The sequence below is a fragment of the Acanthochromis polyacanthus genome, chromosome 1 (genome assembly GCF_021347895.1).
Source record: "Acanthochromis polyacanthus isolate Apoly-LR-REF ecotype Palm Island chromosome 1, KAUST_Apoly_ChrSc, whole genome shotgun sequence".
Classification (NCBI taxonomy): Eukaryota; Metazoa; Chordata; class Actinopteri; family Pomacentridae; genus Acanthochromis; species Acanthochromis polyacanthus.
In genome coordinates, this window is record NC_067113.1 from 30,302,942 (window position 1) to 30,330,181 (window position 27,240).

The window sequence follows — 27,240 nt, forward strand, 5'->3', positions numbered from 1 at the left end:
TAACTTGTTAATTAAAGTCCTGTTTGGGTGAAATACAAGTTTAAACCATAACTTCTTAGTTGGAAAGTACTATTTGGATGAATATGGGCAGCATAAACCTTGACAGCAATAGGGCGATGAACAACGATCCGACAACTGTGGTCCTGAATGCAGCTGACTGCTACAGACACATAACACTGACCTGGTGACAATTCAATGCTAGCACCATATAAAGATATTTCAGACCATTAATTTAGATGGGAGTAATGCACAGACTGGCTCTCCTACAGTCCCAATAAAAGGACTTGAGTAGACTGCAATTGAGCAATCAAGACAGGTTTCATGCTCATTTATGCACAAACTACAAAACCAGATCAGTATTCATGCTTCTACTGTAGACCTTAAACAGACCCCTCCCAGCCACCTGAATTTTCTTGGAAGCCTTCATCTTTGTCAGCTAACTCGATGCGATTGTGTTTCTTCATCACTTCCTTTTCCTCTTGAAAAACAGCTCAATAGAGGAATCCCTGATACTGCAAAGATCACAGTCATTGTGAGCTGATGGAACAAGTCTGACATGCCAAATAAGGTTTGAGGAAGCAAAAATGATCCGTTTTCTCCTCTTCCTCCATCTGGCAGGTAAAAACCTCATCAAACTGAATTTGCTAAAATGTCTGCGCAAACATTATTTTCCTTCGACGTGGTTAAATTTGTCCATTTTTGTTTATTGTCCAGGTGTCAGTCTGGGTCTTGAGGTCCGTCAGTCTTCTGAAATCATCACCAAACCAGGAGACAAAGTGCAGATTTTCTGCAGCCACAATAAAACTGACTACAGGACGGTGCTCTGGTACCAGCGGTCACCTGGAGACACAGCCATGAAACTCATTGGATATTTGAACTATAAAAACGTCCAAATGGAAGAGTCATACAGCAAGGACTTTCTCAATATCTCTGGAGATCTGGGTGGCAACACAGCAAAGAACGTCTCTCTTATAGTCGAACTCGCAGAACACAAACACAGCGCCGTTTACTACTGTGCAGCAAGTCAAGCACGATGACAAAAATCCTCTCTGAACTTTACAAAAACTGCACCTTAATCATCAGTGGTTTGAGCACGACAGAATGAACCGCTCTCAGACACCTGCTTTTGTGGTCATGTCATGGTTTGATATAATCCATGGAAAGAGATTCTGAGCATTAAACACTTCATTTCCTGCATTCTGGAGAGTTTTTATGCACCAATTTAAGCCACTGTTGCATCACTTTATGGTGAATCTGTCTCTATTTTGGGATTCTGAAATGCTTTTCATTATTTGCCCTCCTGAAGATCAACTTTTCTCATTTAATAATACCTCTGCTGATGCACAACACACATTTTATGCTACAGAAATGCAAATACCAGGCGACAATGCAAGATATAATGGAAAATGATGCACTCAGTCTCAGAGGCACTTTTATATGGTTGTTAAATAGTTATTCTTGTGCTGATCATCTTTTAATTAGAATACTAACCAAGCTGATTCAACACACACATACAGTAGCTATGATTTATTCTTCTGTATTCTGTTTTTTGTTAGGGACAGTAACCTCATTAAATGTGAAGCTGGAATCTTTCGCCGTCAATAATAAGTTGACTAATCTCAACTAAATTGTGAATCTGGGGACTTTAATAAAGTATGAGTAAAGACCCGCCCCTCTCAGAGGCATTGTGTAAATATCAAAACATTTTTACATACATTTTTTAGTTTTGTTATTTTTATTGGGGGAACAAATGCATATTTTTTTAATTATTAAGAGGGGCATATTCCTAGCATCTTCCAGAAATCTATGATTTAATCATATCAACTTTGGCTAATGTGACTGTTTTTGGGGGTTTTTTGTTAGCTGTTTTTTTTTTCCATTTCATTTTATTTCACATAAAAAAAAGAGCAGAGAAGTTGCCCGCTTCTGTGAAATACAAATGCATAAATAAAAACAATATGATGGAGTGTGACAGAAACCCATTCGGGCTTATGCAATAGGCCACACCCCTAACAATAAAATGCATATAACTACATACAAAGCTCATTCAGAGACATACAAGAATAAGCCAGTCAAATCTATATTATTAGGTAAATAAACAACTGTTTCAGTTTTGTGTATTTGTAAAGATTCTAATATGTAATGAAATTTGTCAAAAGCGGAAAATTGCTGGACACACAAACATATTTTTGTTGTTTCCATTATTATTTTAGAAAAAGAAAGATTATTCTGCCTGGACCTTCCATTAACCCTTTAAGCTTCAGTCAATTCCAGCCGTTTTCAGTACAAAAAAAATCGCTAATATTCTATTTTTAAATAAAAAAATTACGAAAAATACGGGGAATATTGGACGGGCATCGCGAGGTGCATTTCCTTGAAAAGGACCGATTCGGGGATTTTATACCGACTTCAGGACATGTTTTGGACAAAATAGTTTCCTGGCTTGTGTCGTCTGGATGTAAAAGGTTGGATTATGGCCGTTTTTTGTGGAATCTTTTTTTTGTGTATAATAATGAACCCGGAAATGTGAGTCGCGCTGTGTGCGTTGAAGCCGTGTATAGAGAACGGATGGATGAATATTTGTTTTTGTCGGACAAATGTGTTTTTCTCACCCGCTGTGGTAATCGCATCTGAAAGTGTTTTATACCGGCAGATTCATGAGAATCTAAGCTTTCCATCGGTGTATAGTGTTTGTATAAGCGCATTTGCGGCCGTCGGACATTCTTGAAATTCCTATGCAAATTAGTAGGTGTACCGCCGGCGGTACACTGAAGCTTAAAGGGTTAAAACTACAGATCTGGTACTTCAGTGCCCTGCCTCTAATGCTGAATATCTTTTACAGATTTTAAGTGCAGCCTGTGGGAAATTTATTCAGAGAAAGTAGTTATGACCTGAAATACCTACCACAGATGATTAGGCTGACATTATTTATGATAGCTATTTCTACTATGAGGCTGAAACAGGACATTTTTTTTTTAAGTTTGTATAATATTGTTTATGTGAACATTCTGTCTGTTTGGTAAAATTATTATGAGCATCAGGAAGACACAACCCAACCTGTTGGTTCAATTAAGTCTGGTTTTCTGCTTTCTAATGGTCCTTAAATGCTTCTGTGCCGATTTAGAGTCTATTTAGTCTAGTCTGTCAAGAAGTCCATTTCAGTTCTTGCCTCATACAAAAACCTTAAAGTAAAAAATACATATATTCAAAAAAGAAGCAAAGAGCATATCAGGTTGTGTGAGCTAATCAGACGAAAGGAAGAGCATGTAGAGATAAATTATATGAAGCCACTCCTCCTCTGTCTACATCCCCTCTACTTCCTCCTTAAATCAGACTCAATAGAGAGAAAACACAAACAGCAGAGACCCAGAAGAACGTAAATATAGCATGTAATGACTAATTTAGTTGTCATGTCAGATCTGAGCATGATGATTAGACTTCTCATTTGCCATGTCCTCACAAGTAACAGCTGCTTCACTGTGAACTGAAATATGCCGTCTTTAGCTTCATGCCTTCAACCAATAATCTGTCCAACTTTGCTCACGGCAGGTTTTTCTCTGGGAATCCAGGTCAATTAGTCTCCTTCTGCTGTGAGCAAATAGGAGGGTGAAGAAGTCCAGCTGATCTGCACACATGAAAAAACTGACTACAGAGTGATGCTGTGTACCAGCAGTCACCTGGAGAAATGGCTCTGAAACTCATCGGATATGTGGATTATTAGCTTGGAAAATCCAAACTGAATCTCCATGTAATCGCCTATTTCCATGTTAGGAGATACAGGAGAGTCAGTTTGGCATTGGGCAAATTGAATCGCGTTTCCCTCCCGGGAAAGTTTGGTACGACCAATCATAGCACGGGAGGCAGGAGTTAATGCTGCATCATCTTCAGCGCCTGGATTACCCATAAAACACCTGCGCACCTCCCGTAACCAAACACAAACATTAACAAAGTTATTCCTAACACCGCTAATCGTTCGGAAGGACTCTTTTGTTGCGTAGCCTTTTCAAAAATAAGTGTTGTACTTGAGAGTACCCCGTGTATTTGCAGATTTTTGTGACAAAAACGGCAGTAATCATTCACCGCGACGCTTTCTCGGCTGCATGCCATTGTTGTTTGGACTACAAGGTCGATTTGTTTGTGCGTCACATCCGTGTTACGCTGATTGGTTCTTTCTCGTTCAAGCTGCATTCGTTAGCCCTCCTTTTTGAAATCGTCTCCTGTCATCACAATGCCAGACTGCCTTTATTTGTATTTATATTAATACATAAATAAAGTCAGTCTGGATTTTCCAGGCAAGTGGATTATGCCAGAATTACCTATGAAGAATCATACAAAAAGCGTTTTAATATCACTCGAGATTTAGGTAGTGACACAGCAAAGAACGGCTCTTTGTTTATAGACGATGTAAAAGAGTCTAAACACAGTGCCGTGTATTACTGTGCTGGTCGGTACACACACTGAGGCAGATTAACTGTACAAAAACTAGACTTCTTTTATCAACTTCCAGCCAACCAGCTGCTCTCAGACTGTCATGTGACGTCTACGTCATTTCCTGCCGGGGTTTTACGTCTGCAGTCAAAGCCTTCATCTTTATCATTACACCCTCCTTCTTAACTCACATCTGCATGAGAAAAATCACAAAATGATTCTTCTTCTAATTTGTTGTCAGCTTGCAGGTAATGTCAACTCTTCTCAAGATCAAGAAGGTTTTATTTTGTTTCACTGCTGAAGTAAAGCTCAGTTTTGTCTGTTTTTGTAGGTTTTTCTCTGGGCGTTCAGGTAAACCAGTCTCCTTCTGCGATCTTAAAAAAGGAGGGTGATGAAGTTCAGCTTCTCTGCACACATAATCGAACAGACTACAAAGTGATGCTGTGGTACCAAAAGTCACCTGGAGACGAGGCCCTGAAACTCCTCGGATACGGATATGGACAGTTCGACGACAACAGCGTGGAAGAGGCCTTCAGGAAAGATTTCAAATTAGCTGGAGATCTGAACGGACAAAATATAATGCATGGCTCACTTTCCATAGTCAACGTGACAAAACAGCACAGCGCGACATACTTTTGTGCAGTGAGAGAAGCACAGTACAGCAAACACCCATCTGCTCCTAACAAAAACCTCCTCCTCGCTCGCCTCTCTTATCTAACCTCTGAATGTAGGTTAAGCACCAAGTCATCCCCTCAACAATCATGTGATGTTTTGTGGTTTTACTGATTTGACAGCTTATCACTACTGTTTATCAAGTTGCACTTCCCTTTCACACTTTAGACAGTCAGGATACGGATTTTGAACAACAAACCCATTTTTAACCATCACTGACTAGGGTACATCAGGATTTTGAAGATCAAGTTCACATCAAATAAAACTGTAAATTAAATATCCCAAAAAAGCAGAACTAAGCAGCTGGTCAGATAAAATGCATAGTAAACAAGCTGCACTCCACAAAAACATAACCTGTAATGTTATTTGTCTCTTTACAGCAGTCTGATATCAAAATATTGTTCATGGCTGATCTTTACAATGGTGTGATTTGTTGTGAACATTAGCAGCATGTCTGTGTTGTGTAGGGCTGACCTTAACAGCGGTTTCTGAGCTTCAGATATTCAGCCCTGATTAAAGACGAATATCCGAATATGTGGTTCGCTTTGCAGCGCTCGATTTAGACGGTCGCCATTTGCGACTAACAACGTCGCAAATGGCGACCTGGCGACCATCTAAATCGAGCGCTCGACCGAGCTGAACCGCCTATCATGTTTTCTTCATGGAGGCAGCCAGTTTGTATGATGTCATCAAACTTCCATGATTCCCGGCGCTCGCAGCGACCTGGCGACCGTCTAAATCGAGCGCTGCTTTGTAACATCCGACTGGGGGCGGGGGGGGGGGGGGGGGCGGATGGACGGCCAGACGGACGATGGAACGAGTCAAATATTCAGTTTGGTCCGTAACATCCGACGCGGTGGGCAAATGGAGGAAGGAGCTGAGTATTCGGCTTGGTTCGTAACGTTTTTAGGATCGGTTCATACCGTAACATCCAATGGTGGACACGTCGAGCGAATTGAAAAGACGAATATTCATCACATGCTGTGAGGGAAATAAATGCTTCAAATAAAAAGGGGTTTAATGATTCACAGCTAGACCTTCATCACCACCTTTTTAGAGTTATCTCAGTGCCAACATATGCTCTGACAACTACATCACTTCCTGTCCCTCCTCCTGATTCACAAAGCACCGTGAAGACTCAGGTTTTTCTCCATTCTCAACATGAAGCCATCTCATCTCATCATCACCATCATCACAGTCTTCTGGATTAAAGGTAGCAGTCATTATTGAAGCTACTTTTTACATTTAATTTGTAAATTAAACCCTAAAACACAGAAGTGGAATACTTACATCCACCTCCACTGATTGCTTATTTCTTACTGCTGACTTGCCAAAATCCAGTCCAAGCACAGAGCAGGTTTTATCCAGTGGCAATACATTACAACACTAATTTATGCTGTCTCTATCTCTTCACAGGGGTTTACCTCGGTAACGAAAAACTAGTGTTTCAGTCACCAGCCGATCTGTTATGGACACCAAAGAATGAAGTCAAACTAAACTTAACGCATCAAATAAAGAGCTATGACACGATCCTCTGGTATCAGCGCTCAACAGGAGACACCTCACTGAAGCTGATCGCCTACATGTACTATAAAAGTCGTACTGTTGAGCCGGCGTTTCAAGGCCGCTTCAATGTGAGTGGAGATGGAGAGAAAACTGTTTATCTTCACCTCCTAAACCTGAAACACCCTGAAGATACTGGAGAATATTTTGGAGCAGCACGTATGCACAGTGATAAAGATTGTGACTGCTGCTGTACAAAAACCTCTGTAACAATCCAGTAGATAACGGCAACCAGACAGGAAACCACTGAGAACATGTGACAGGGGGCGGCATAGCTCAGTGGGTAGAGTGGCTGTCTTGTAACTGGAAGGTTGCCGGTTCGATCAGAGGCCTGCCGAGCTCATGTCGAGGTGTCCTTGAGCAAGACACCGAACCCCTAATTGCTCCTGGTGGGTCATGGTTAGCGCCTTGCATGTAGTGTGTGTGAATGGGTGAATGTGATGCATCATGTAAAGCACTTTGGATAAAAGCGCTATACAAATACAACCATTTTACTAGGGATGTGCGCCACTAGTCGTTTAATCGTTTAACCGCCTACTCATTTATTAAACGTTTAGTATTTTACTAGTCGGTTAAACGCTAGTGTGCCCCCCCGGCACAGCCACGCTTCGCGGCCCCGACCGGGCGCCGCCATGCAGCTCTACAGCCATGGCCATAAGTTTGGACACAAGTACCATGACGCTTGTGAATCTTAGAAAATACCACAAAATTGTCACTTACAATATAAATATCAGTCATAGCCATCAACCAAAATGAAATATATTTCATTGCTATGTTCAGCAATGTTGCTTGTCACAATATTGCGACTTTGGCGCTTAAAGGGTTAAATTGCAAGTTTTCCGAACCGACTAGTCGCCAATAAAATTAGCGACTAGTCGGTTCGGAAATTGGTCGAAATTCCCATCCCTGCATTTTACAGTTTTAAACCTTAACAGTTTTCATTATAACTGCCACCAATAACAACTAGAAAGTAAAAGATGGTAATAAAGATTAAATAAATAAACTTATCAAGTGTGACAATGTACAAAGGTTTGTGAAAAGTGATATGATTACAGATCACTGACTCACATAAAGTCATCTTTAACTGCTCTGCTTTCTCCACCGTACAGAAAAAGTCACAAGATTTAGTCATTCATGAATATGCTACAGAGTCTATACAGAGTCATTTCACTGACAGATAACGGTCGACCAGTTCAAGCAGTCTGAAAAACTTGAAATTTTCAGTGTGGTAGGTTGCTCACCCAGAAGTGATGGTTTTCCCCATAGTCAGTGGAGTTTCAAAAAAGTACCATGCAGATAGCAGAAAGGGAAGGTTAAAACCACTGGAAATGTGCAGCCAACACTTGCAATCCATAATCATTAAGTTAGACTAGCTACTATTTCTTGCTTCTGATCATTGTTAGGCAGAAAGTAACACCAACAACACATTGGTGGACTCTTACTCTACTTTTCTAAACCAAACAAAACTGTTGTGCTGGCTAAACGTAACCAAATATTTCCTAAAATTGTGAGTAAACAGAGTAATAAAGGTCCTAAAAATTCAAAATACAGCACAGCAAAGTCAGGATTAAACAAATTCAGCCGACAGGTGGAGGCACAGCACATGGTATGCAGCTTTTATCATGAGGATGTGGTGAGGAATTAAACCGACATCCTACTTCACGCTCGTCATCCTCAGAGCAACACTTGTCTCACATCAGTACCTGACGATGTCTCCATCTATGCAAACCTTAGTATTTCTCTTCATATGTTTTACTGTACGGTGTTTATGTCTTCTGTAAAATGTCATCATTGTTTAGATTTTTAACTATATGACAGGCTTAACAATCTTGCTTAAAATAAATACTCTGATGGCTTTGTTTGTCACCAGTAACACTTTTTAAAATCTGCTTTCCCACAGGTCAGGTGAGTGCGGTTACATTTCAGCAGTCTCCTCAGGTAGTAAAGGAGAAAACTGAAGTCCAGATTAACTGCAGTCACGACGATGCAAACCTTCCACTCATGTCCTGGTACCAGCAAAGAAAAGGCAGTCTGTCTATGACCTTCCTTGGGTTTGGATACGCAACTGCAGAACCAACCAACGAGGGTCGGTTGGAGGAGCAATTCCAGCTGAGAAGACAAAGCATGACTGCAGGAACACTTACTGTTCACAGCGCAAACCTGTCCCACTCTGGTGTTTACTACTGCGCTGCCAGCACACAGTGATGTGGTTTAACACCACTCCCTCACGAAAAACCTCATCTCTCTTTTACTCACTAGACAAAGCTGCGTTTCTCCTCCAGCAGAGCAAATCACACAAGGATGTCTCCAGTTGTGATCATATTTCTTCTAATTTTTCCTCCATGTTAGTCAAGTAAAGCTGAAAAAGGATCACATTAATTACATACTGCAGTTCCATTTGTTTCTTTCCATGTGACGATTGTTAATTTGTGGTTTTTGTCTCCACAGATCATGCAATGAATCTTACATTTGAACCGTCTCATCCCCGAATAGTCAGTGAAGCAGCCAGGGTAGAAATTACATGCAGTCATAAGGACAGCAGCCTCCGTTTGATGCTGTGGTACAGGCAAAAAGGCAGTTTGATTAACCTGATAGGAAGCAACTACCCTGGCAGACACCTTCTACAAGACCTTCTACAAGACGTCCTTTACCTATGGGTTTCAGATTACAAGAAAAGATGTCTACACAGGATCTCTGGATATTCACAGTGTGGATTTATCAGATTCAGCTGTGTATTTCTGTGCTGCAAGTACACAGTGATGTGGTTTACCGTCACCTCATCACAAAAAAACTTCCTCCCATTCTAGTGGAATGTGACTCAAACCAGCTCAGATACTGCCTTGACACGAATGCCAGAAACTGATTGAGTTCGATACTGTAACACTGTAAAAGCAGATGAAATAGTCTGACCATAGGGAAATATGAAAACACAATGAAGCTGTTATGAAAAGTTCTCTTTTGAGCACAAATTAACCAAAAAAATATATTGTAGAAGTCAACTACTGATATTTTCTGAACCATATGTAGTTGTTTGTCACAATAATACAAAACTACATCAGTTTTTTCCTAAACATACTAATAACTAGACTAAGTCACTAGTTATATTTGGAGAAAAATTTTGAAACTCCACAATTCTGTTCTACTTGAATTAAGCTTTCTCACAACATTTTCGTGTTTGTGGTAGTTTCCATACCCGTTCAACCAGCTATGAAAATTAAACAACTTTCTTTTCGTTTGTTGTGACTAGGGCTGGACCCGAGTATCCCGAATATCCGGATATTCGTTCGTTCACTACGGCACTATCCGGATATTAATTTGGTATCCGAATATTCGCCTCCCCCACCCCCCCACCCCCCTCGGACGTTACCGGGCAGAAAGAATATGCTGCCTTACTGTCTTCCCTCCGCCTTCGGCCCACATCGGCACTTGCTCATCTCATCATGTGATCACATAAACATATACACATATCAGTGTGCGCCAATGACGTCGGACCATCGGTCAAATCCGATTTGTGTACCAAAAGTCCGGTAAAACTTACTACATTACCGGTCTCATGTCCGGTGCAATTTTTTTCCTGTAACCCCGAAGTTCCACATAATGCGACCGTGCCGCGCCGCGCCGCGCAACGGAACGAAGCGCCGCCGTCTTGCTCCGAAAGTCAAAGCACACTGCAAGCGCAGCGCAGCGGCGCGCCGTCCGGATGGGGAGGGCTGCTCCTCAGAGAGGCTCTCGTGTGAACAGCGATATCACGCGATAAAAACGCATGATATAAACAGAAAATAAATAAACCACACCTCATTTCGCTTCTACAAGGTCGCTCTGCTTGACCCAGCCACATTGCTCTGTGATTTATGGTACTTCTAGCATGGTAGAGTACATGATTTATGTTTTGATCTCAAATGAGTGCTTTTCTTTATCCAATAGTTAATTTTGTATGGTTTATTCTATATAAAAACGGTAATTTCTCTTCGCCCATGATTTCATACATACCTGCAAACATAATTAATAAAGTAGTAAATTTGTATAGCAATTATTAAAATTAAATTATACATCAACTTTTGGTACATTTGTGCATAAAATATTCGGTCCAGTAAAAAATTACGGTTTACTGGTCCACGGTCCAGTAATAAATTGTGCCCATTCGCGCAGACTGACATATGTCTATAACATATACATATATGTCTATGTGATCCCCCCCTCCTTGCCCCAGACGAAAATATTCGGAGCTCATCTCTTCCCTGCGCCTTCGGCCCACTTCGGCTCATCCCGCCGTGTTCTTTGGCTCATTTCGGCTCCTGCATTGGTGTTTGTAAACACCACCCGAATAGCCGGGTGGCTGCCGACTCTGACATTGCGCTTCACTTCATTGCATAAACACAAGACAAGATGCCAAAGACCTCTGCTGAAGACAAAACGAAGGCAAGAACTTTCTAAAAATGAAAAAGGATCCGAATTTTCGGGCCGTCTGTGTCACACACAAGCCACCGGCGCCACCACTACTGAGCCCCGCCCCCCGGTCAGACGTTACGGGCGGAACGAATATTCGGATATTCGTCTTTAATAGGGCCCGAATATTCGGAGGCCAGAAACCACTATTCGGGCCAGCCCTAGTTGTGACCAAACATACATATTTTCGTTTTGTATTATTGTGACATGCACATATGTATAGTTCAGGAAAAAAATAGCTGACTCAACTTATATTATGATTCTCTTTTGTTCGTTTGCTTCAAGATGGGACTTTCTATAACGGCTTTAATTTTTTTCATATTTCGATTCATCCTTCTCAGAATTTTTTTACATTTATTTGTCCAATATTGAAGATTCTCAATCAATGACAGAATTAGAAAAGAAATTCTTTAATATTTTCTGAGATGTTGTCTTTCAAGCATGGACTTAAATTTCAATTTGTACAAAAATAACGTGCAGAAAGTGGTTCAACTGCAATTTTTCTATTTTAAGTACTTGATATAGCAATCTAAAATGTCGAAGATTCCATTTTAAATATTTGTAGTTTATGAGAACAGCATCTCAATCAAATCAGAGCAGGTCAAGCAGACAGGCCCTGATGATTGGAGTTTTTTTTTTAACTGTATATATTAAACATTTGTGAACACAATGTCTACAAATTTAATAGTATTCTTTGGTATCTTAAATAGGTGATTTTGTAATTCCTTGCATCTCTGACAAGACGAAACTTTTTAAGGGTCCTAAGAAAACAAATGCAGAGACAGAAAACTCAGATTCAAACATAAAAAGCTCATTAAATAATAAAAGCGTCCAGCACCCAGGCAATATTACATCAAGCACAAGACAGGGGAGGAGAAGCTAAGGCTAGTTAGCCAGCAGCCTGAGCCAAAGATGCTAACCGTTAGCTTAGCCATGCACACAAACATCGAGATCGACCACTAGCCGTGCATGTTAGCTCAAGCTAAATCAGCATATTCTTACCTTAGTAGGCCGAAAAAGTGATTTCTGCCGTTTGTAACAAGAACAACATCCTAGAAGAGTTCCAAGCTCCCAAAACAAGGTCAAGAGAACTCAAATCCAGTCATGAAGGGCGCGTTTGTGGCCGACAGTCGAAACAATCAGCAGCTGCTTCAACAGAACCGTAAGTCCTCCGCACATCCCTCCTGTAGCAACTTCATAAAACTGTAGCTTTCGTCCGAAATGCTAAAGAGAGTAGAAAGTGTCATTTAGGCTTTACAATTAAATTAAACTGGCGATTAATTATATTAAATCCCACAATTAGCCGCTTTCAGAAATTTTCGACCAAGAACTTTCTACCGGCAGTGGGCGGAGCAATGTCCGCATTTAATGGACCAATCATGTTACAGCATTAGTAGCGTTTCATCCAATCACATTAGCATGTGATTTAAATTGATCCAATGAATCATATCTTATGTTGACTTGAGATGGGGGAATTTTGAGCTTTGAATACCAAATTGTTAGTTTTATGTATTTTCTGCACAAAACATTTAAATGAAGAATATATGGTAAAATCAGTCTAAAAATCTAACCACATAAAGAATTACTTTTCATAATTCTGGACTTCTAGGCAGCTTTTCAACTTTCTAAATCTGTTGACTTATTTTTAGCACACCATTTTCAATGACCATTTCTTTTTAGAGAAAGAAGTGCTGCAAGGAAGCAGAAGCAGGCAGATTAAAATATTTTTGTCATGATCAGCTGCCATCAGAGGGAGAGAGCAGGAAGGGGAGGAGCAATGTCGAGAAAAGGGAGGTTATATTTAATTTAATACGTGTAATTTGTCAGACTGGAGCTGCTTGTTGATGTTTCATTTCCAATACTGTAGTTCAAATTTTAATATCAGTGTAAATTTGATATGAAAACAGCTTTAAGTTACTTTTTCTTTGTGCACATTTTCATTTGAGTTCCCAGAATGTCTCCAGCATTCTGCATATTTGGACTTTGGTTGCTTTTGCTCATAAGTAAGCTTCTGTTTAGATTTTTTGCTGTTTTATAGTGCTTGAATTCAAACTTTACCTCTAATGCATCGACTTTCTTTTACAGGAAAAGTGGAGAGTGTTACATTTCAACAGTCTTCTCCTCTAGTTGTAAAAGAAGGGACTAAGGAGCTGAAGACTGACTGCAGTCACGATGACAGTAGCTTACAAGTAATGCTTTGGTACCAACAGCAGCAGAGCCGTTCTATGAGACTCATCGGGTACATAGTGCTCCAGGGTAAACCAGTCATTGAGAACGATTTTAAAGACAGATTCCAGCTGACAAGAGTCAACACAAAGAATGGATCCCTGATCATCAACACAGTGAATCAGTCAGACTCGGCAGTGTATTTCTGCGCTGCAAGCACACAGTGATGTGGTTTAATACCACCGCTTCACCAAAAACCTGCTACAGCAAACCAATGGCAGCTGCTGGTGGCTTGAAGCATGACAGAGTTGAAGATGTTCTGCTGTTTATTAAGTGTGATTACGGATTATTTTTGGTGTTAAGGACTTTTCTTGAATGGTGGAAAATATAAATCCGTGTTTTCCCAAAGGTCTTATTTTGTCCACAACACAAATATATTCAGTTTAATCCAGTTTACTGTGATAGAGGAGCAAAGAAGCAAAATAATATTCAGTTTGAAGAAGCTGGACTCACAGAAATCTGACCTTTTGACCTTTTTCATGGATGAACTGATTAAGAAGAAAATATCTTATTGCAATAGTTCTCAAAAATATTATAATTTGCAAAAGAATACTTGGAATTTCAGTTATATATTAACTGCATACCAGATTTGAAACACACCAAATTATATAACTGCTTTATATTCTAATGCAGGGATCAGAGGTGGGAAGAGTAGCCAAAAATTGTACTTAAAGCAGAACTTCGTTTTTTTTCAACCTGGGGTCTGTTTCCATATGTAATTTCATACATGTGAGTGATGGAGAAATGAATTTTTGACATAGCTCCAGTATTTAGCCAGGCAGGCAGCTTAGCAGCTCAGCTAGCAGCTCGGCTAGTGAAAAGTATGGAGCAGCTGGCCCCCCGCGTCAAAGTCCACCCTAATGTGCTTTTGCCCCACACTGACCGGCTCAGATAGTCTCAATGAGTGTCCCACAACATACTAGAGATGAGAAGCGCCAAAACCGGACAAAAGTACACCATGTCCCGGCCTTCTTTGCTTGATACCAGCCTGCAGATTCACCCAGTGGAGGCTGAAGACTCGGCTGTTTATTATTGTGCATCTACAGGACCACAATGGCTCAGAAACCTTCAGTAGCTGAACAACAACCTGAAGAGAAAACCAGGAAGTGAACATGAGGACGAGAAATGAAAGAAGAAGGTTAAAGTGTGCAAACTCTTTAAGCTGACATTAAAACGAGAAAAAACCTTTATTGTAAAATACTAATATTAAACATTTATTGATTTGTTTAAAGGTAGAAGAACCAGGGGAGAAAGTAAGCCGGAACAGTCCGGAACTGCGTACCGGCAAAAGATCTGGTGGCGGAACACAGTTCCGGGAAAAGATCTGCTGGCGGTACGCCGCTCTTCCACCGGTATCTATGGGTACGCCGGTACGCCGCCCGGCCTGCCTGCTATTCATAGATATCGACCGGAGTTCACTCAGCAGTACGTGAGTGCGCATGTGTGTCTACTTCCGTAACATAGCGATTGTTTTGGCCAGTAGCAGCCAATAGCAAATAGGTGCGCTTGATTTATTGCACTGGGACGAGCAATAAATTACACGTGAAATTCCACACGTTCTTGTGATTGGCTGAAAAACTTTCAACAGGATTTACAATGGTTAGCATCGACGGAATGGGGTGAAAGTAAGCCGGAACGTTCTGGCAAGAATTTAAAACTACTTTCACCCCTGAGAAGAACTGCCTCTATACGGTTCAGTCACATTCCTGCAGCACCACAAAGCTGATCTGTTCAGATAAGTGAGCAGGTGTCAGTAGCACAGTGGAGGTTTTGTGTTTCTTGCAGTTTTACTGTCATGAACAGCTTCTCATCTGCTTCAGTCTTGATTTTTGCTGTAATTCTGCATCCAGCTCGATAAGATGAAGATCAAATTTAAGAGTCATCACACACTGACCTCTGCTGGGTTGATGTGAGACTACATTCAAATAAAAAAAATTATAAAAAAAAACAGCTTGTGCTTGTTGGGAGTCAGACTGAAAATAATTATACAAAAGATTTAATCCAAATAAGGTACAATTTCCACATAACATCTCCTCTGCAGAGCAACTATTATTCTGTCATAGAAAAGCCTCTAGTTTGGACCAGTTTAGTAGACATTAAATGGAATTTAAAAGTAAGAGCATGCCAATTGTCTTTTCTAATGGTCTTATGTTTTTACTGCTTTATCTCATGTTTTTAATGTATTTTCAGATGATTTATTACTTTATCTGATGTTTTTGTTGTATTTTATAACGTTTCCTGCTTATCTAATGCTTTTCATGTTTAATGGTTCGTCGTCTTTTCTTATGCTTTGAATGTATTTTCTGTTTGTCTGATCTTATCTCTTCTGATGACTTATTGTCTTCTCTGATGTTTAAGATGTCTTTTCATTGCTTTTTTTTTTTTTTTAGATGTGTTTAACATTTGTTTTTCACTGATTTATTGGCTTTTCTGATGTTTATAATGTATCCTATGATGTTTTTAATGTCTTTCTAATGCTTGTTGCTTTTTCTGATGTTTTTGTCTTCTCTGATGGGTTTTTTTTTTTTTGCCTTAACTATTATTTATAATGTTTCTGATGGTTTATTGGCATTTTTGATGTTTAGAATGTATTCTCTGATGGGTTTTTATCGTCAGATCTTATTCTTTCTAATGGTTTTTTTCTCTTTTGTAATGTTTCAGATGCCTTGTCTAATGCCTTATTGGATGTTTTTGATTTTTTCCAAATGGTTTATTATCTTTTGATGGCTTTAATGGATTGCCTAGATGTTTTTATGCTTTTTCTGATGTTTTATTGCCTGATCCTGCATTTTTAATATGTTTTTCTGATGGTTTATTGTTGTCTCGCACAATTAAAATATCTTTTCTAATGTGTTGTATTGCCTTCTTTAATGTTTTTTTCCCCTCTTGTAGCACCTTTACATTTGGTTTAGACATTCCGTATAGAAAGATAATTATTTTTACTTGCTGGTTTCTATTCCATCATATTTCACGAGGGCCTACTACTGTATGGTAGTAGCTATATTATTGTAAAATAAATAGTGACATGAATTAGAACCTGTTGGGTCATGAGTGAACTCTGACATGATTTTTCTTTGCCACAGAAGTTGAGTCGTGTGACATTATTGTTTACTTTTTATGCATAAAGATAACATACAGCATGATAAAATACCTCCTATGACACTTTATCTGCTTTTCATCAGATATTTAATTGGCAAAAAATGTGTCTTACTGTCACACATATTTGCTGACCATAGAATTATTTGCTTTATGCGACTGCATTTTAAAGACATTTGTTCGCTCAGATTTGAAGGAACATCATCACCTGCAGCATCAGTCCCGTCAGTCAGTAACAGTGAGTTTCTCTGCTGGTATCTGATTGGATAAAGATCTGTGACCAGCACAGACGTCTCCTCCTCTGAGCAGCTACAAACTAAAAGCAGCTTTCTCTTCCTTCTTGCGTCTTTTCTTAGCTCTAACAGAAATAGCAGCCGTCGGTTTGAGGCGTCAGAGCTGCACAGCTGCTGCCGCAGAGATGGAGGCTGAGATATGGAGGCTGTGGGTGGGGGAAGGAGACGGCACAGAGAGAAAAGTGCACCAGGTTTTTGTATGAGGCTTTTTCACCGTGGGGACAGGGGGCCACGGTGATACAACTCCATAGAGCCGTCGTACAAAAACCTCCTCCATTCACTTCCATTGTGTCGACGGCTGCTTGCAGCTAAAAACACTGTGGAGAGCAGAAAAATCAACAATCTGAAGGCAGGAGGGATGCCGGCACACTTTGGCACCGAAAAGTTACTTTAGAAGCAGAAATTATGATGAAAAAAGTTTTTAAAACCTTTCAGTTCAAAGTTGGAACCTTCAAAAACTTGCTTCACTTTTCTTCAAAAAGCTCAAACTAATGTGGACATAATGAAGCTCAGCCTGCAGGTTTAAAGCGTCTTCATCCTCTGGATTATTGAGCTGTGTCTGAACAGCAGCATTATGGAAAGTTTAGGGACTTTTTGCTGAAGGAGGCCCTCAGTGTGACACTGGAAGTGAAGCTTACTTTGGAAAAGGAACAAAACTCACAGTTTTAGGTAAGTTGGAGCTTCACAGCTTCACTTCACTGCATCCGACTTCAAATAGAGGAAATGTTGGTGTGAGAGTTGAAGAGAAATCAGTTTTTAATGACAAAGCTGAAATATTTAACTGATTCAGAGCACTGTGACCTACACTGATCCTGCTTACTTTGGAAAAGGAACCAAACTGACGGTTTTAGGTAAATATTACATTTAAATTCTGTGTTCTGATGGATTCTACTTTAGTTTAGAGTCTCAGTGATGATTGAAGAATCAGTAAAAACTTAAAAATGAAAATTCTACCAGAAAACCAGTTTCATGTTCAGTGTTTTTGCACCGTGACCCAGGGTCAACCTGCTTACTTTGGAGACGGAACCAAACTGACGGTTTTAGGTAAATATTTCACTTTAATTCTGCATTTTAAAGAGTTCTACATCTGTTTAGAGTCCCAGTATTGACAGAAGAATTGGTTAAAAAAAAGTTTAAAAAGAGTTTCAAAGTGCAGTTTCATGTTCAGTGTTTTTGCACCGTGACCAACACTGATCCTGCTTACTTTGGAGACGGAACCAAACTTACAGTTTTAGGTAAATATTTCACTTTAATTCTGTGTTTTGATGGATTCTATTTCTTTTTGAGCCTCAGCATTGACATAAAAAAAATGGTAAAAAGCCTTTTAAAAGACAGAAACTGTTTCATGTTCAGTGTTTTTGCACTGTGAGCTCTACTCAGCCTGCTTACTTTGGAAAAGGAACCAAACTGACAGTTTTAGGTAAGTATCTCACTTTAATTCTATGTTTCTATGGACTGTACTTTAGTTTGGAGCCTCAGTGTTGACAAAACAATGAGTAAAAACTTAAAAATGAAAATTCTGCCAGAGAACCAGTTTCCTGTTCAGTGTTTTTGTACTGTGACGCCAACGAAGCGTACTTTGGAAAAGGAACCAAACTGACGGTTTTAGGTAAGAAAAAAACCATTAAAACTAAACTAATGTAAGAAAATCTGTAGCTGAAGCAGTGCAGAAAGTTACTGTAAGTATTTAGGTATTCCTGATTTAATATTCAGCTCAGTACTTTTTGCTATTAAGCCTCAGCGCTGTGCCAACTATGAAGCTTATTTCGGCCAGGGAACTAAACTGACTGTTCTCGGTGAGTAGAACTTTCTCCTGATTATTTCAGCTCTTAAACAAATACAACAAACTAAATCAGTCCTTTAAGGGGGAAAAGTATCATTTTTTGAATAAAATCCAAACTTTAGTGCAGCAATTGTTGTTTAAAATGTAGGAAAAAGTAATATTTATTACAGTAAACGATCGAAAACCAACCAAATCTAATAAAGTGGAGCTAAAGCAGCATCAGGATGTTTTTACTCTGATCAGCTGCACTGTGACTCTGGTTATGAAGCTCACTTTGGTGGAGGAACAAGATTAACAGTTTTAGGTAAGAAATATATTATTTAACAGTCTGTAAAAGGCTCTCTGGTGAGAAAACAAAGCTTTAAACTGGAGCAGCTCTTTGACAAACTTAAAGCTCTTCATAGCTCCAGCTCAGAGCTTTTTGTCGTGAAGCTCAAACACTGTGTCAGAACGAAGCTTATTTCGGCCAGGGAACTAAACTGACTGTTCTCGGTGAGTAAAACATCTAAACTTCTTCTAATGAGTGAATCTGTAAAAGCAAAACTAGTAAAAGCAAATCTGTTGAAGGGAATAAATCTATTATTTTATGTTAAACTTGTAAAAATCAGTCACTAATGAAGTAAACGTTGGATTTGGATGTTGGATAATTAATACAAGAGACTGAATCTTAAAGAAACCAGAAGTAAAAGCAGAATGTGGAGCAGTTTTTACACTGATGGCTTCACTGTGCCACTGGTGGTGGAGAAGCTTTCTTCGGTGGAGGAACTAAATTAACCGTTTTAGGTAAGAAACTAAAATAAATGACAAACAGACTTGAAGTTGTTGAGTTTCTTTACTAAACATGCAGCAATCATCTAGTTTAAATTCAGCTCAATTCTTTGTAAATGCATTAAAAAAAACTGTTAAAATGAAGTGTAACCAGCTGCGAATTGAGGTTTGTATTGGAGATATTTTGCAAAAGCAGGCTTAAGTCATTAATTTGAAAGAAAAAGTACATTTATCACTAAACTATAGAGCAAGGAAGCAAAGCAAAAGCAGAATGTCAGGCTGTTTTAAGCACTGATCAGCTGCACTGTGACTCTGGTGGTGGTGCAGAAGCTTACTTTGGTGGAGGAACTAAATTAACCGTTTTAGGTAAGAAAATAAAACATATGACAAACCTCACTGGAAATGGAGTGTCTCTAGCTTTTAAATCCAGTTTAGGTTCTGTTCATTGTGTTTTGCTCCTAAAAAGTGTAAGAATGGAGCTTTTTTCAGTCAAACAAACACAAACTGACTGTTGTTTTTAAGGTAAAATGAATAACGGTTCATTAGCTGAGAGGTTTGTGTTGCAGATATTTTGTAAAAATATGGTGGTTTTATTGGAGAAGCAAAAGAAGCAAAGTAAAGGTAGAATCTCAGGCTGTTTTTAGCATTGATGAGCTGCACTCTGGCTTTGGTGGTAATGAAGCTTACTTCGGTGGAGGAACTAAATTAACAGTTTTAGGTAAGAACTAAACACTATGAAAATCTGCTGTGTAACCAGAGAGTTGATCTGAAATGTTTTGCTCCTAAAAACTCAAAAAATGAAGCTTATTTCAGCCTAAAGACCAAACCAACTGTTGGTTTTTAAGGTAAAATTAATAATAAGCCCATTAGTTGAGAAGTTTGTATTGCAGACATTTGCTACAAAACAGGCTGCAGCTGATGGTTTAAAAGAAAATGTCCATGTATTAGAAAGCTCAATAGCAAAGAAGGACAGTAAAAGCAGCACCTCAGGCTGTTTTTACACTGATCAGCTGCACTGTGACTCCAGTGGTTCTTATGAAGCTTACTTCGGTGGAGGAACTAAATTAACCGTTTTAGGTAAGACACTAAAATAAATGACAAACAGAAATGTAATCTGAGTGTTTGAAGCTCTTAAATCAAGTCTGAGTTCAGCTTATTGTTCTATGTTCTTAAAAATTGTGTGAGAATGAAGCTTCTTCTGGCAAAAGGAGCAAATTCAATATTCTTAAACGGTTAAAATGAAGTTCATGAAGCTTATCATGGAGGTTTGTATTGCAGATATTTTATATAAACAGGCTGCAGGTGTTGGATTTGAAGGAAAATTACTTTATTCCATTTACATTATTTGGGCAGTTTTGAGCATTGATCAGCTGCACTGTGACTCTGGTTTTGGCTCTGAAGCTTACTTTGGTGGAGGAACTAAATTAACCGTTTTTGGGTAAATGACAAACAGGGTTGTAATCTGAGAGTTTCTGACTCCTAAATTCAGCTCAAATGCAGCTTATTGCTTCATGTTCTTAAAAACTGTGTCAGAACGAAGCTTATTCTAGGCAAAGAACCAAACTAGTATGAAATTTATCAAACTGCTAATGGATGTTTGTTTTGTAGATATTTTGGAAAAACAAGCTGCAGTTGTTGGTTTTGGAGGAAAATGACACTTATTCGAAAACTAAAATGGAAAGCAGCGAAGTAAAGGTAGAATCCCAGCCTGTTTTTACTCTGATCAGCTGCACTGTGACTCCAATGCTGCAGAAGCTTACTTCGGTGGAGGAACTAAACTAACTGTTTTAGGTAAGACACTAAAACAAATGAAAAACAATATTAAAAACTGTAAGAATGAAGCTTATTTTGGTCAAAGGACCAAACTGACTTTTTAAAAGTTAAAATAGCGTTCAATAAACCTCTTAACTTAAAGGTTTGTTTTGCAAATATGTTGTAAAAACAGGCTGCAGTTGTTAGTTTTGAAGGGAAATTATACTTATTACAAAACTAAAAAGCAAACAAGCCAAGTAAAAGCAGCATCTCAGCAGTTTTTACTCTGATCAGCTGCACTGTGACTCTGGTGGTAGTGAAGCTTACTTTGGTGGAGGAACTAAATTAACCGTTTTAGGTAAGAAAACATTTTCAAGTCCATTAAATATGGTTGAGAAATGTTTTGTTTTGATATCTACAGGACACAGACAATCTCTCATGGTTGTAATTGTGACTAGATTAAATAATCTTTGGTTATAATAGTTAACAAAAGCAGTAATACATGTTTAAACTGTGAGAATAAACTTTGAGGGATTTTGTAAATTTCAGGCTAAAGGTTTTAAAAAGAGAGAAAATTAGAAGAAAGGAGGCAGCAGGACGAGTTTTTGTTCCAGTTAAAGTCTCTGTGCTCCACCAGCGAAGCTTACTTTGGAGCTGGAACTAAACTCACAGTTTTAGGTAAGAAAACACCAAAAAAAAAATTCATACCCATCAGGAAGTATTTGCAAACTTATTGGTTTTCATCCCAACTACATAATTTAACCTTATATCTGAACTTTATTGCTGCTAGTGCAAAATTTCAGTCTCTTATTTTTACACGCGTGAGGAAAAACCTTCAGTTTATCTGATAAAAACGGCACAAAAACAGTCTACAGGTGTCAGACCTGAAAACTAGAGCAGTTTTTCTGCAGCCTTGTATCAGTGTGAACAACTACGATCCTGCTTACTTTGGCAAAGGAACCAAACTGACAGTTCTGGGTAAGAAAATTCTAAAAAATATGATTTTATGAGCCTTACTTACTGTAAATCTAAAAAACTGTTCAGTAAATTTGTTTAAATATTTGAATCAATGATTGTTGAGTGGGTTTGAAGTCAATACTGTAGAGAAAAATGTCAAATATATTGTAGAAAGTAAGAAATCTGTCAATTCAGTAGAAAAGCAATGTTTGATTCAACTTAATAAATCATTGTAATAGGTAATTCATTCAGTTAAAGCAGTAAAATATGTATTTTACACTGAAACTGAAGTGATAGAGGAGAAAAGAACTTAAAAACAAAATACAATGAACTATATCTGTGCTAGTAGCAGTAACAAAACTGTCAATAATTGCATTTTCTTAAACTTTAGGCTCTAAAATTGACCTTAAATCAGTAGTTAAATGTCATAAATGCCCAATTTAATTCAACTTAAATGTGTTTATTGAGCATAGTTTGTGGGAAAACGTAGATTAGTTTATCTGAAAAAGTGCATGAAAGACAGAAGCTTGAGCAGTTTTTTCTGCAGCCTTGTATCAGTGTGACCAACTACGAACCTGCTTACTTTGGCAAAGGAACCAAACTGACGGTTTTGGGTAAGAAAATGAGAAAAATTCCATTTTTAATCAACATTATGAAAAATTAAACAAATTATTGTTCAGTAACTAATGTGGTTTAATGTCTTGTTCACTCTGTCGGCATGTTGCCTAAATTTCACATAAGATCTGCAACATTTGGTGCAGAGATAAGACTTTGTTCTACTTTAGAAACTACTTTGATGGTTAATTAAGTAAATAAATAAAAATTTACTAATAAATTGAACCGCATATGTACTGGTAAAAGTATGTATGCATTGTTGGTTTTTTGTAAGTCTTAGGCTGTAAATGTGTGTTTTGCAAGTAGCTTTGTGTGCAAAAGTTGTTCGGTTTATCTAAAACAGAGCACAAAGTCAGTCTACAGGTGTCAGTACTGAAAACTAGAGCAGTTTTTCCTGCAGCCTTGTATCAGTGTGAACGACTACAGTCCTGCTTACTTTGGCAAAGGAACCAAACTGACAGTTTTGGGTAAGAAAATGAAAAAATATGAACATAAGTGTTTATTTTTTATGAATTTAAAACTGAAAATTAATGCTAAGTTTTAAAAATCTGCCATTTTAAAGTCTTGGTTTACCCATTTTCACTCAAAACTTTAAAATTCATGACAGACTGTGACTAAATTCTCTGTTCTGTTGCAAAAAATCTCTAAGTTCAAATATCCTTATGAGAGCTAAAAGGAAAAAAGGTTAATTTATCTTTAAGAATAGTTGACAACCAGCAGCTGCTAAAATGTTGTATTTGCTTTCTTTGCATTAAAAAAAACTGAAGGTAAAACTTGCACCATAGTGACTATAGAAGACAGTTTGATAGTTTTTGTGCCTGAGAGGTATCAGTGTGCTCTGGCACTTATCCTGCTTATTTTGGAGAAGGAATCAAACTCACAGTTCTTGGTAAGATCGATAATTTAAAAGTTCTGTAACCTGCAGTAATTATGTTGCATTTGGTGTTAAAGTTCTAGTGTGTCTTTTTGTTCCCGTCTAAATCGTGGTGTTAAGGTGCCTCATGTGAAGTTGTACTTTTTGTGCTTCATCCTTGCAGATCCAGATCGCCAAATCACCCCACCCAAAGTAAAAATCTTTCGACCTTCACCAAAGGAGTGCAAAAACCAAAAAGAGGAGCAAAGAAAGAAGACCTTGGTCTGTGTGGCTTCTGATTTCTACCCCGACCATGTTACAGTCTCCTGGAAACTCAACGGTGAGGACGTTTCTACTGGCGTGGCGACGGACAGCGCTGCCACACCAGTCGACAAGTCCTACAGAATCACCAGCAGGTTAAAGATCAGTGCTACACTTTGGGAAAACCAAGATAATTCCTTTGTGTGCATCGTCAGCTTCTTTGATGGAGACACAACCATCTATCGCAATGACACACTTGATGTTAAAGGTTTGTTCTTCAGGAAACTGATCCTAGTTCTGGTGTAAATACATGTAAACAATCATCTGTTCTCTTCTAATCACTTCCTGTTTTTCTATCAGGCAAAGGAGGAGGCATAACAAGAGGTGAATAGGTTATTCCACAGTTTATAGCCGCTACATTCTGTCTCCACAAAGCACATTTGAGTTTAATTATTCCTTCATTTTTCTGCAGGGGAATATTTGAATATCACACAAGGTGCCAAACTCTCCTACGTTGTTGTGATTATCAAGAGCTGCGTGTATGGACTCTTCGTTGGGTTTTTGGTGTGGAAGCTTCAGGTTGGTTCAACATGATCTCCAGCTTGTTTCTGCACAGTTTATCCAACTTACACACGTTTTTTTTAATTTTCTGTCAATGCCATATTTGTTTTTATGTAAGAATTTCACACCAAACTTTTACCCCGACAGGCGTTCTGCCAGTTAGTGTTCACTTTGGGTCACTGAAAGCCTGATGATGATGCCAACACCATGCATGTGTAACCTACTAACACGTTACTGTGATGCTTTACCAGCAAGTGCAGACATGAAATACAATATTCTTAATTTTTTTTTCAACATTTCACTGTACAAACTGATGTACTTTCATTACATTTATTTTCATGTAAGATTTTCAAACCAAATTTTTGTAAATTTTTACCCCAGCAGACCTCTTCACTTCGGGTCATTGAAAGCCTGATGATGATGCCGCCGCCACCATGCATGCATAACTAAAAATGTAAAGTTTATTATGGCATGGAAAGATAAGCCTGAAAAGTGCATTATTTTGCACAGTGAATATTGAAAAGCATTTGAAAAACGCCATATTTCATGTCTGCACATGCTAGTAAACCATCATGCTAATCATGGTAATATGTTAGCATGTTATGTATGCATGGCGGTGGCATCATCATCAGGCTTTCAATGACCCAAAGTGAACGGTGACTGGCAGATAACGCCGTCAGGGCAAAAAAGTACGGTTTCAAAGTGTTACATAAAACTAAATTTGGCATCAAAGTACATTATTTTGCACAGTGAATGTTGAAAAGCATTTGGAAAACGTTATATTTCATGTCTACATTTGCTAGTAAGTCACCATGATTATGCACGGTGGTGGCATCATCATCATCATCAGGCGTTCAATGACCCAAAGTGGACACTGACAGCAGAAAGCACTTGTCAGGTTAAAAGTTAACAATTTGGTTTTAAAAACCTTACATAAAAATAAATGTAACATGTAGGTACATTATTTTGGATATTGAATGACCTGCTCGTCAGCATTATGATACTCATAGTTATATGTCAGTGTGCTACGTATCCATGGTGGCGGCATCATCATCAGGCTTTTAATGAAGTAAAGGGAACACCCATCAGGTTAAAAGTTTGTTGAGGTTGTCTAAAATTATGCAAATGAAAAAGTAAAACAAAAACGCATTTCTGTCTGTTGCAGGGTTCCAGTGGGAAACACAAATGAGAGCTGAATCCTGGGAGACGAGGAAACTTCTGTAACTCTGTAAATAATATTCTGTAAAAGCTGTCGCATTTCTATAAAACTGCAGTCGCCCTCTTATATATCAATGAGCAGCTCAAATTCTGAACACAGTATATCGTTTTGTGTTTGTTCCTGTTGTGAAATTAATAAACAGCATGCAGATATTTTAGAGGTTTTATAGATTATATGTTTGCCAAATGCGTGTTTTGCTGAATTTTCTTACCAATAAAAGTTTCTGAGAAGATTTTGACAGTCATGTTCTTTCATTTACCTTCAAACATTATAAAAATGTGGATAAAACAAGATATTATCATACAGATAAATGGTATCTGTCAGATACTTCACATGTTGCTGACATTCATCTATACCTACGTATATCTACGCCCAACATCATATTTTCCACAGATAGTTTTGGGGTATTTTTAGCTGCCTGTTATCTGCCTGTTTTCTGAGAAGTCGGTTATTTTTTTTCTCCCACATAATCTTGAAACATCTCCGCTCAGGAAAACTTCAGAAGCCGGTTCATTTTAGGTCATAAGAAGATTTTCCAACGAGAAAACTGGTGACGAAAGATTATCTAGTGACAAGTACTTAATAGTTAAACCTTCCCTTATAGTTCAACATTTTATATTTATCTTATTTTAAAGACTGATCTTACTAGTTGTTTTCTTTTTTTGTCTTGTTTTTAATAATTCATTTTAATTTTGTAAATTTTTTATACTATTTTCCATCCTGCTTTTTAAAATAAAATATGTATGTTTTAACAAATTGATTGTGTTCAGCCTTTTTGTTTGTATGCAGTTTATTTAAGAAACTGTTTTTTATAGATTCCATTTTTGTCTTGCTTTTTTAGTATTAATATTGGATCATTTTACAAATTGATTTTATTTATTGCTTACATTTCTGTCTTGCCTTTCAATAGTATTTTTATTCATGTCATTTTCTTTTACAAAATGTTTTTTTTAATCCCATTTTCTGTCAAGCTTTTGTAAAAAAAACAAAACAGAAAAAAAACAAACAATAATTTATAAATTGATTTAGCTGGTTTTATCCCAATTTCTGTCTTGCTTTTTTTTGCACATATTTTTGTCGACGCGTATACACAGTATATACATTTGAATTAATTACACAAACATTGATCAACTTATCTATTTTAAAAGTCACAAATCATTAAATTTTGTAATATTTCCTTTAGAACAAAACAAGGCTTAATTCAGTATCTTCCTAGAATCAGGAAACAGCCTAAAATAAGCAGAACTAGAAAAGCACTCAGAGCGCAGACCTCCGCCAAGGACAGAGAGGAAAACAGGAAACCCATGCAGTAAAGGAGCATGAGCTGGAATCAAACCTGCATCTCTGACACAGTTCTGTTTATGAATCACCTTCGTAACCAGTTGAGCTATCTGGACACCTTGCTCCAATTTGTTGGACGACATACTAACCTATGATGTTTTTGTCCTATTTTGGACAGACAGACGTAACCAATGAAAACTGTTTCTTTGCTATTATTAGGATCACATTGCTCAATATTTGCAGGTATTTAGTGTCCTGTAGCAGTGCAGTCATGTGTGCAAACATGTTTAGATTCTATTTCAGAACATACAAACTCTTCCTTTAGTTTAAACTCCGTCAGCAGGAAACTAAATGTCAGAGTGTGAGCTTGCCTCATCTGACAGGAAGTCAGCTCGTCTGTGGGCAGAAGGAGGTCAAAGCTGTTGCTGGTGACAAACAGCAGAACAGAGGATGTGGTTTCAGAGCA

At 38.3% G+C, this 27,240-nt stretch overlaps 1 protein-coding gene across 1 annotated transcript; it reads left to right on the plus strand.

Annotated features, from left to right (window-relative positions):
• Positions 1 to 4,679: 4,679 nt before the first annotated feature.
• Positions 4,680 to 25,725, plus strand: LOC110945413 (M1-specific T cell receptor beta chain). The gene is made up of 7 exons (XM_051949445.1): positions 4,680 to 4,730; positions 8,569 to 8,864; positions 18,095 to 18,144; positions 23,637 to 23,981; positions 24,074 to 24,097; positions 24,186 to 24,292; positions 25,440 to 25,725. The coding sequence occupies exons 1-7, from the start codon at positions 4,680 to 4,682 to the stop codon at positions 25,461 to 25,463; spliced, it is 897 nt and encodes a 298-aa protein (XP_051805405.1). The 3' UTR covers positions 25,464 to 25,725.
• The last annotated feature ends 1,515 nt before the right edge of the window (positions 25,726 to 27,240 follow it).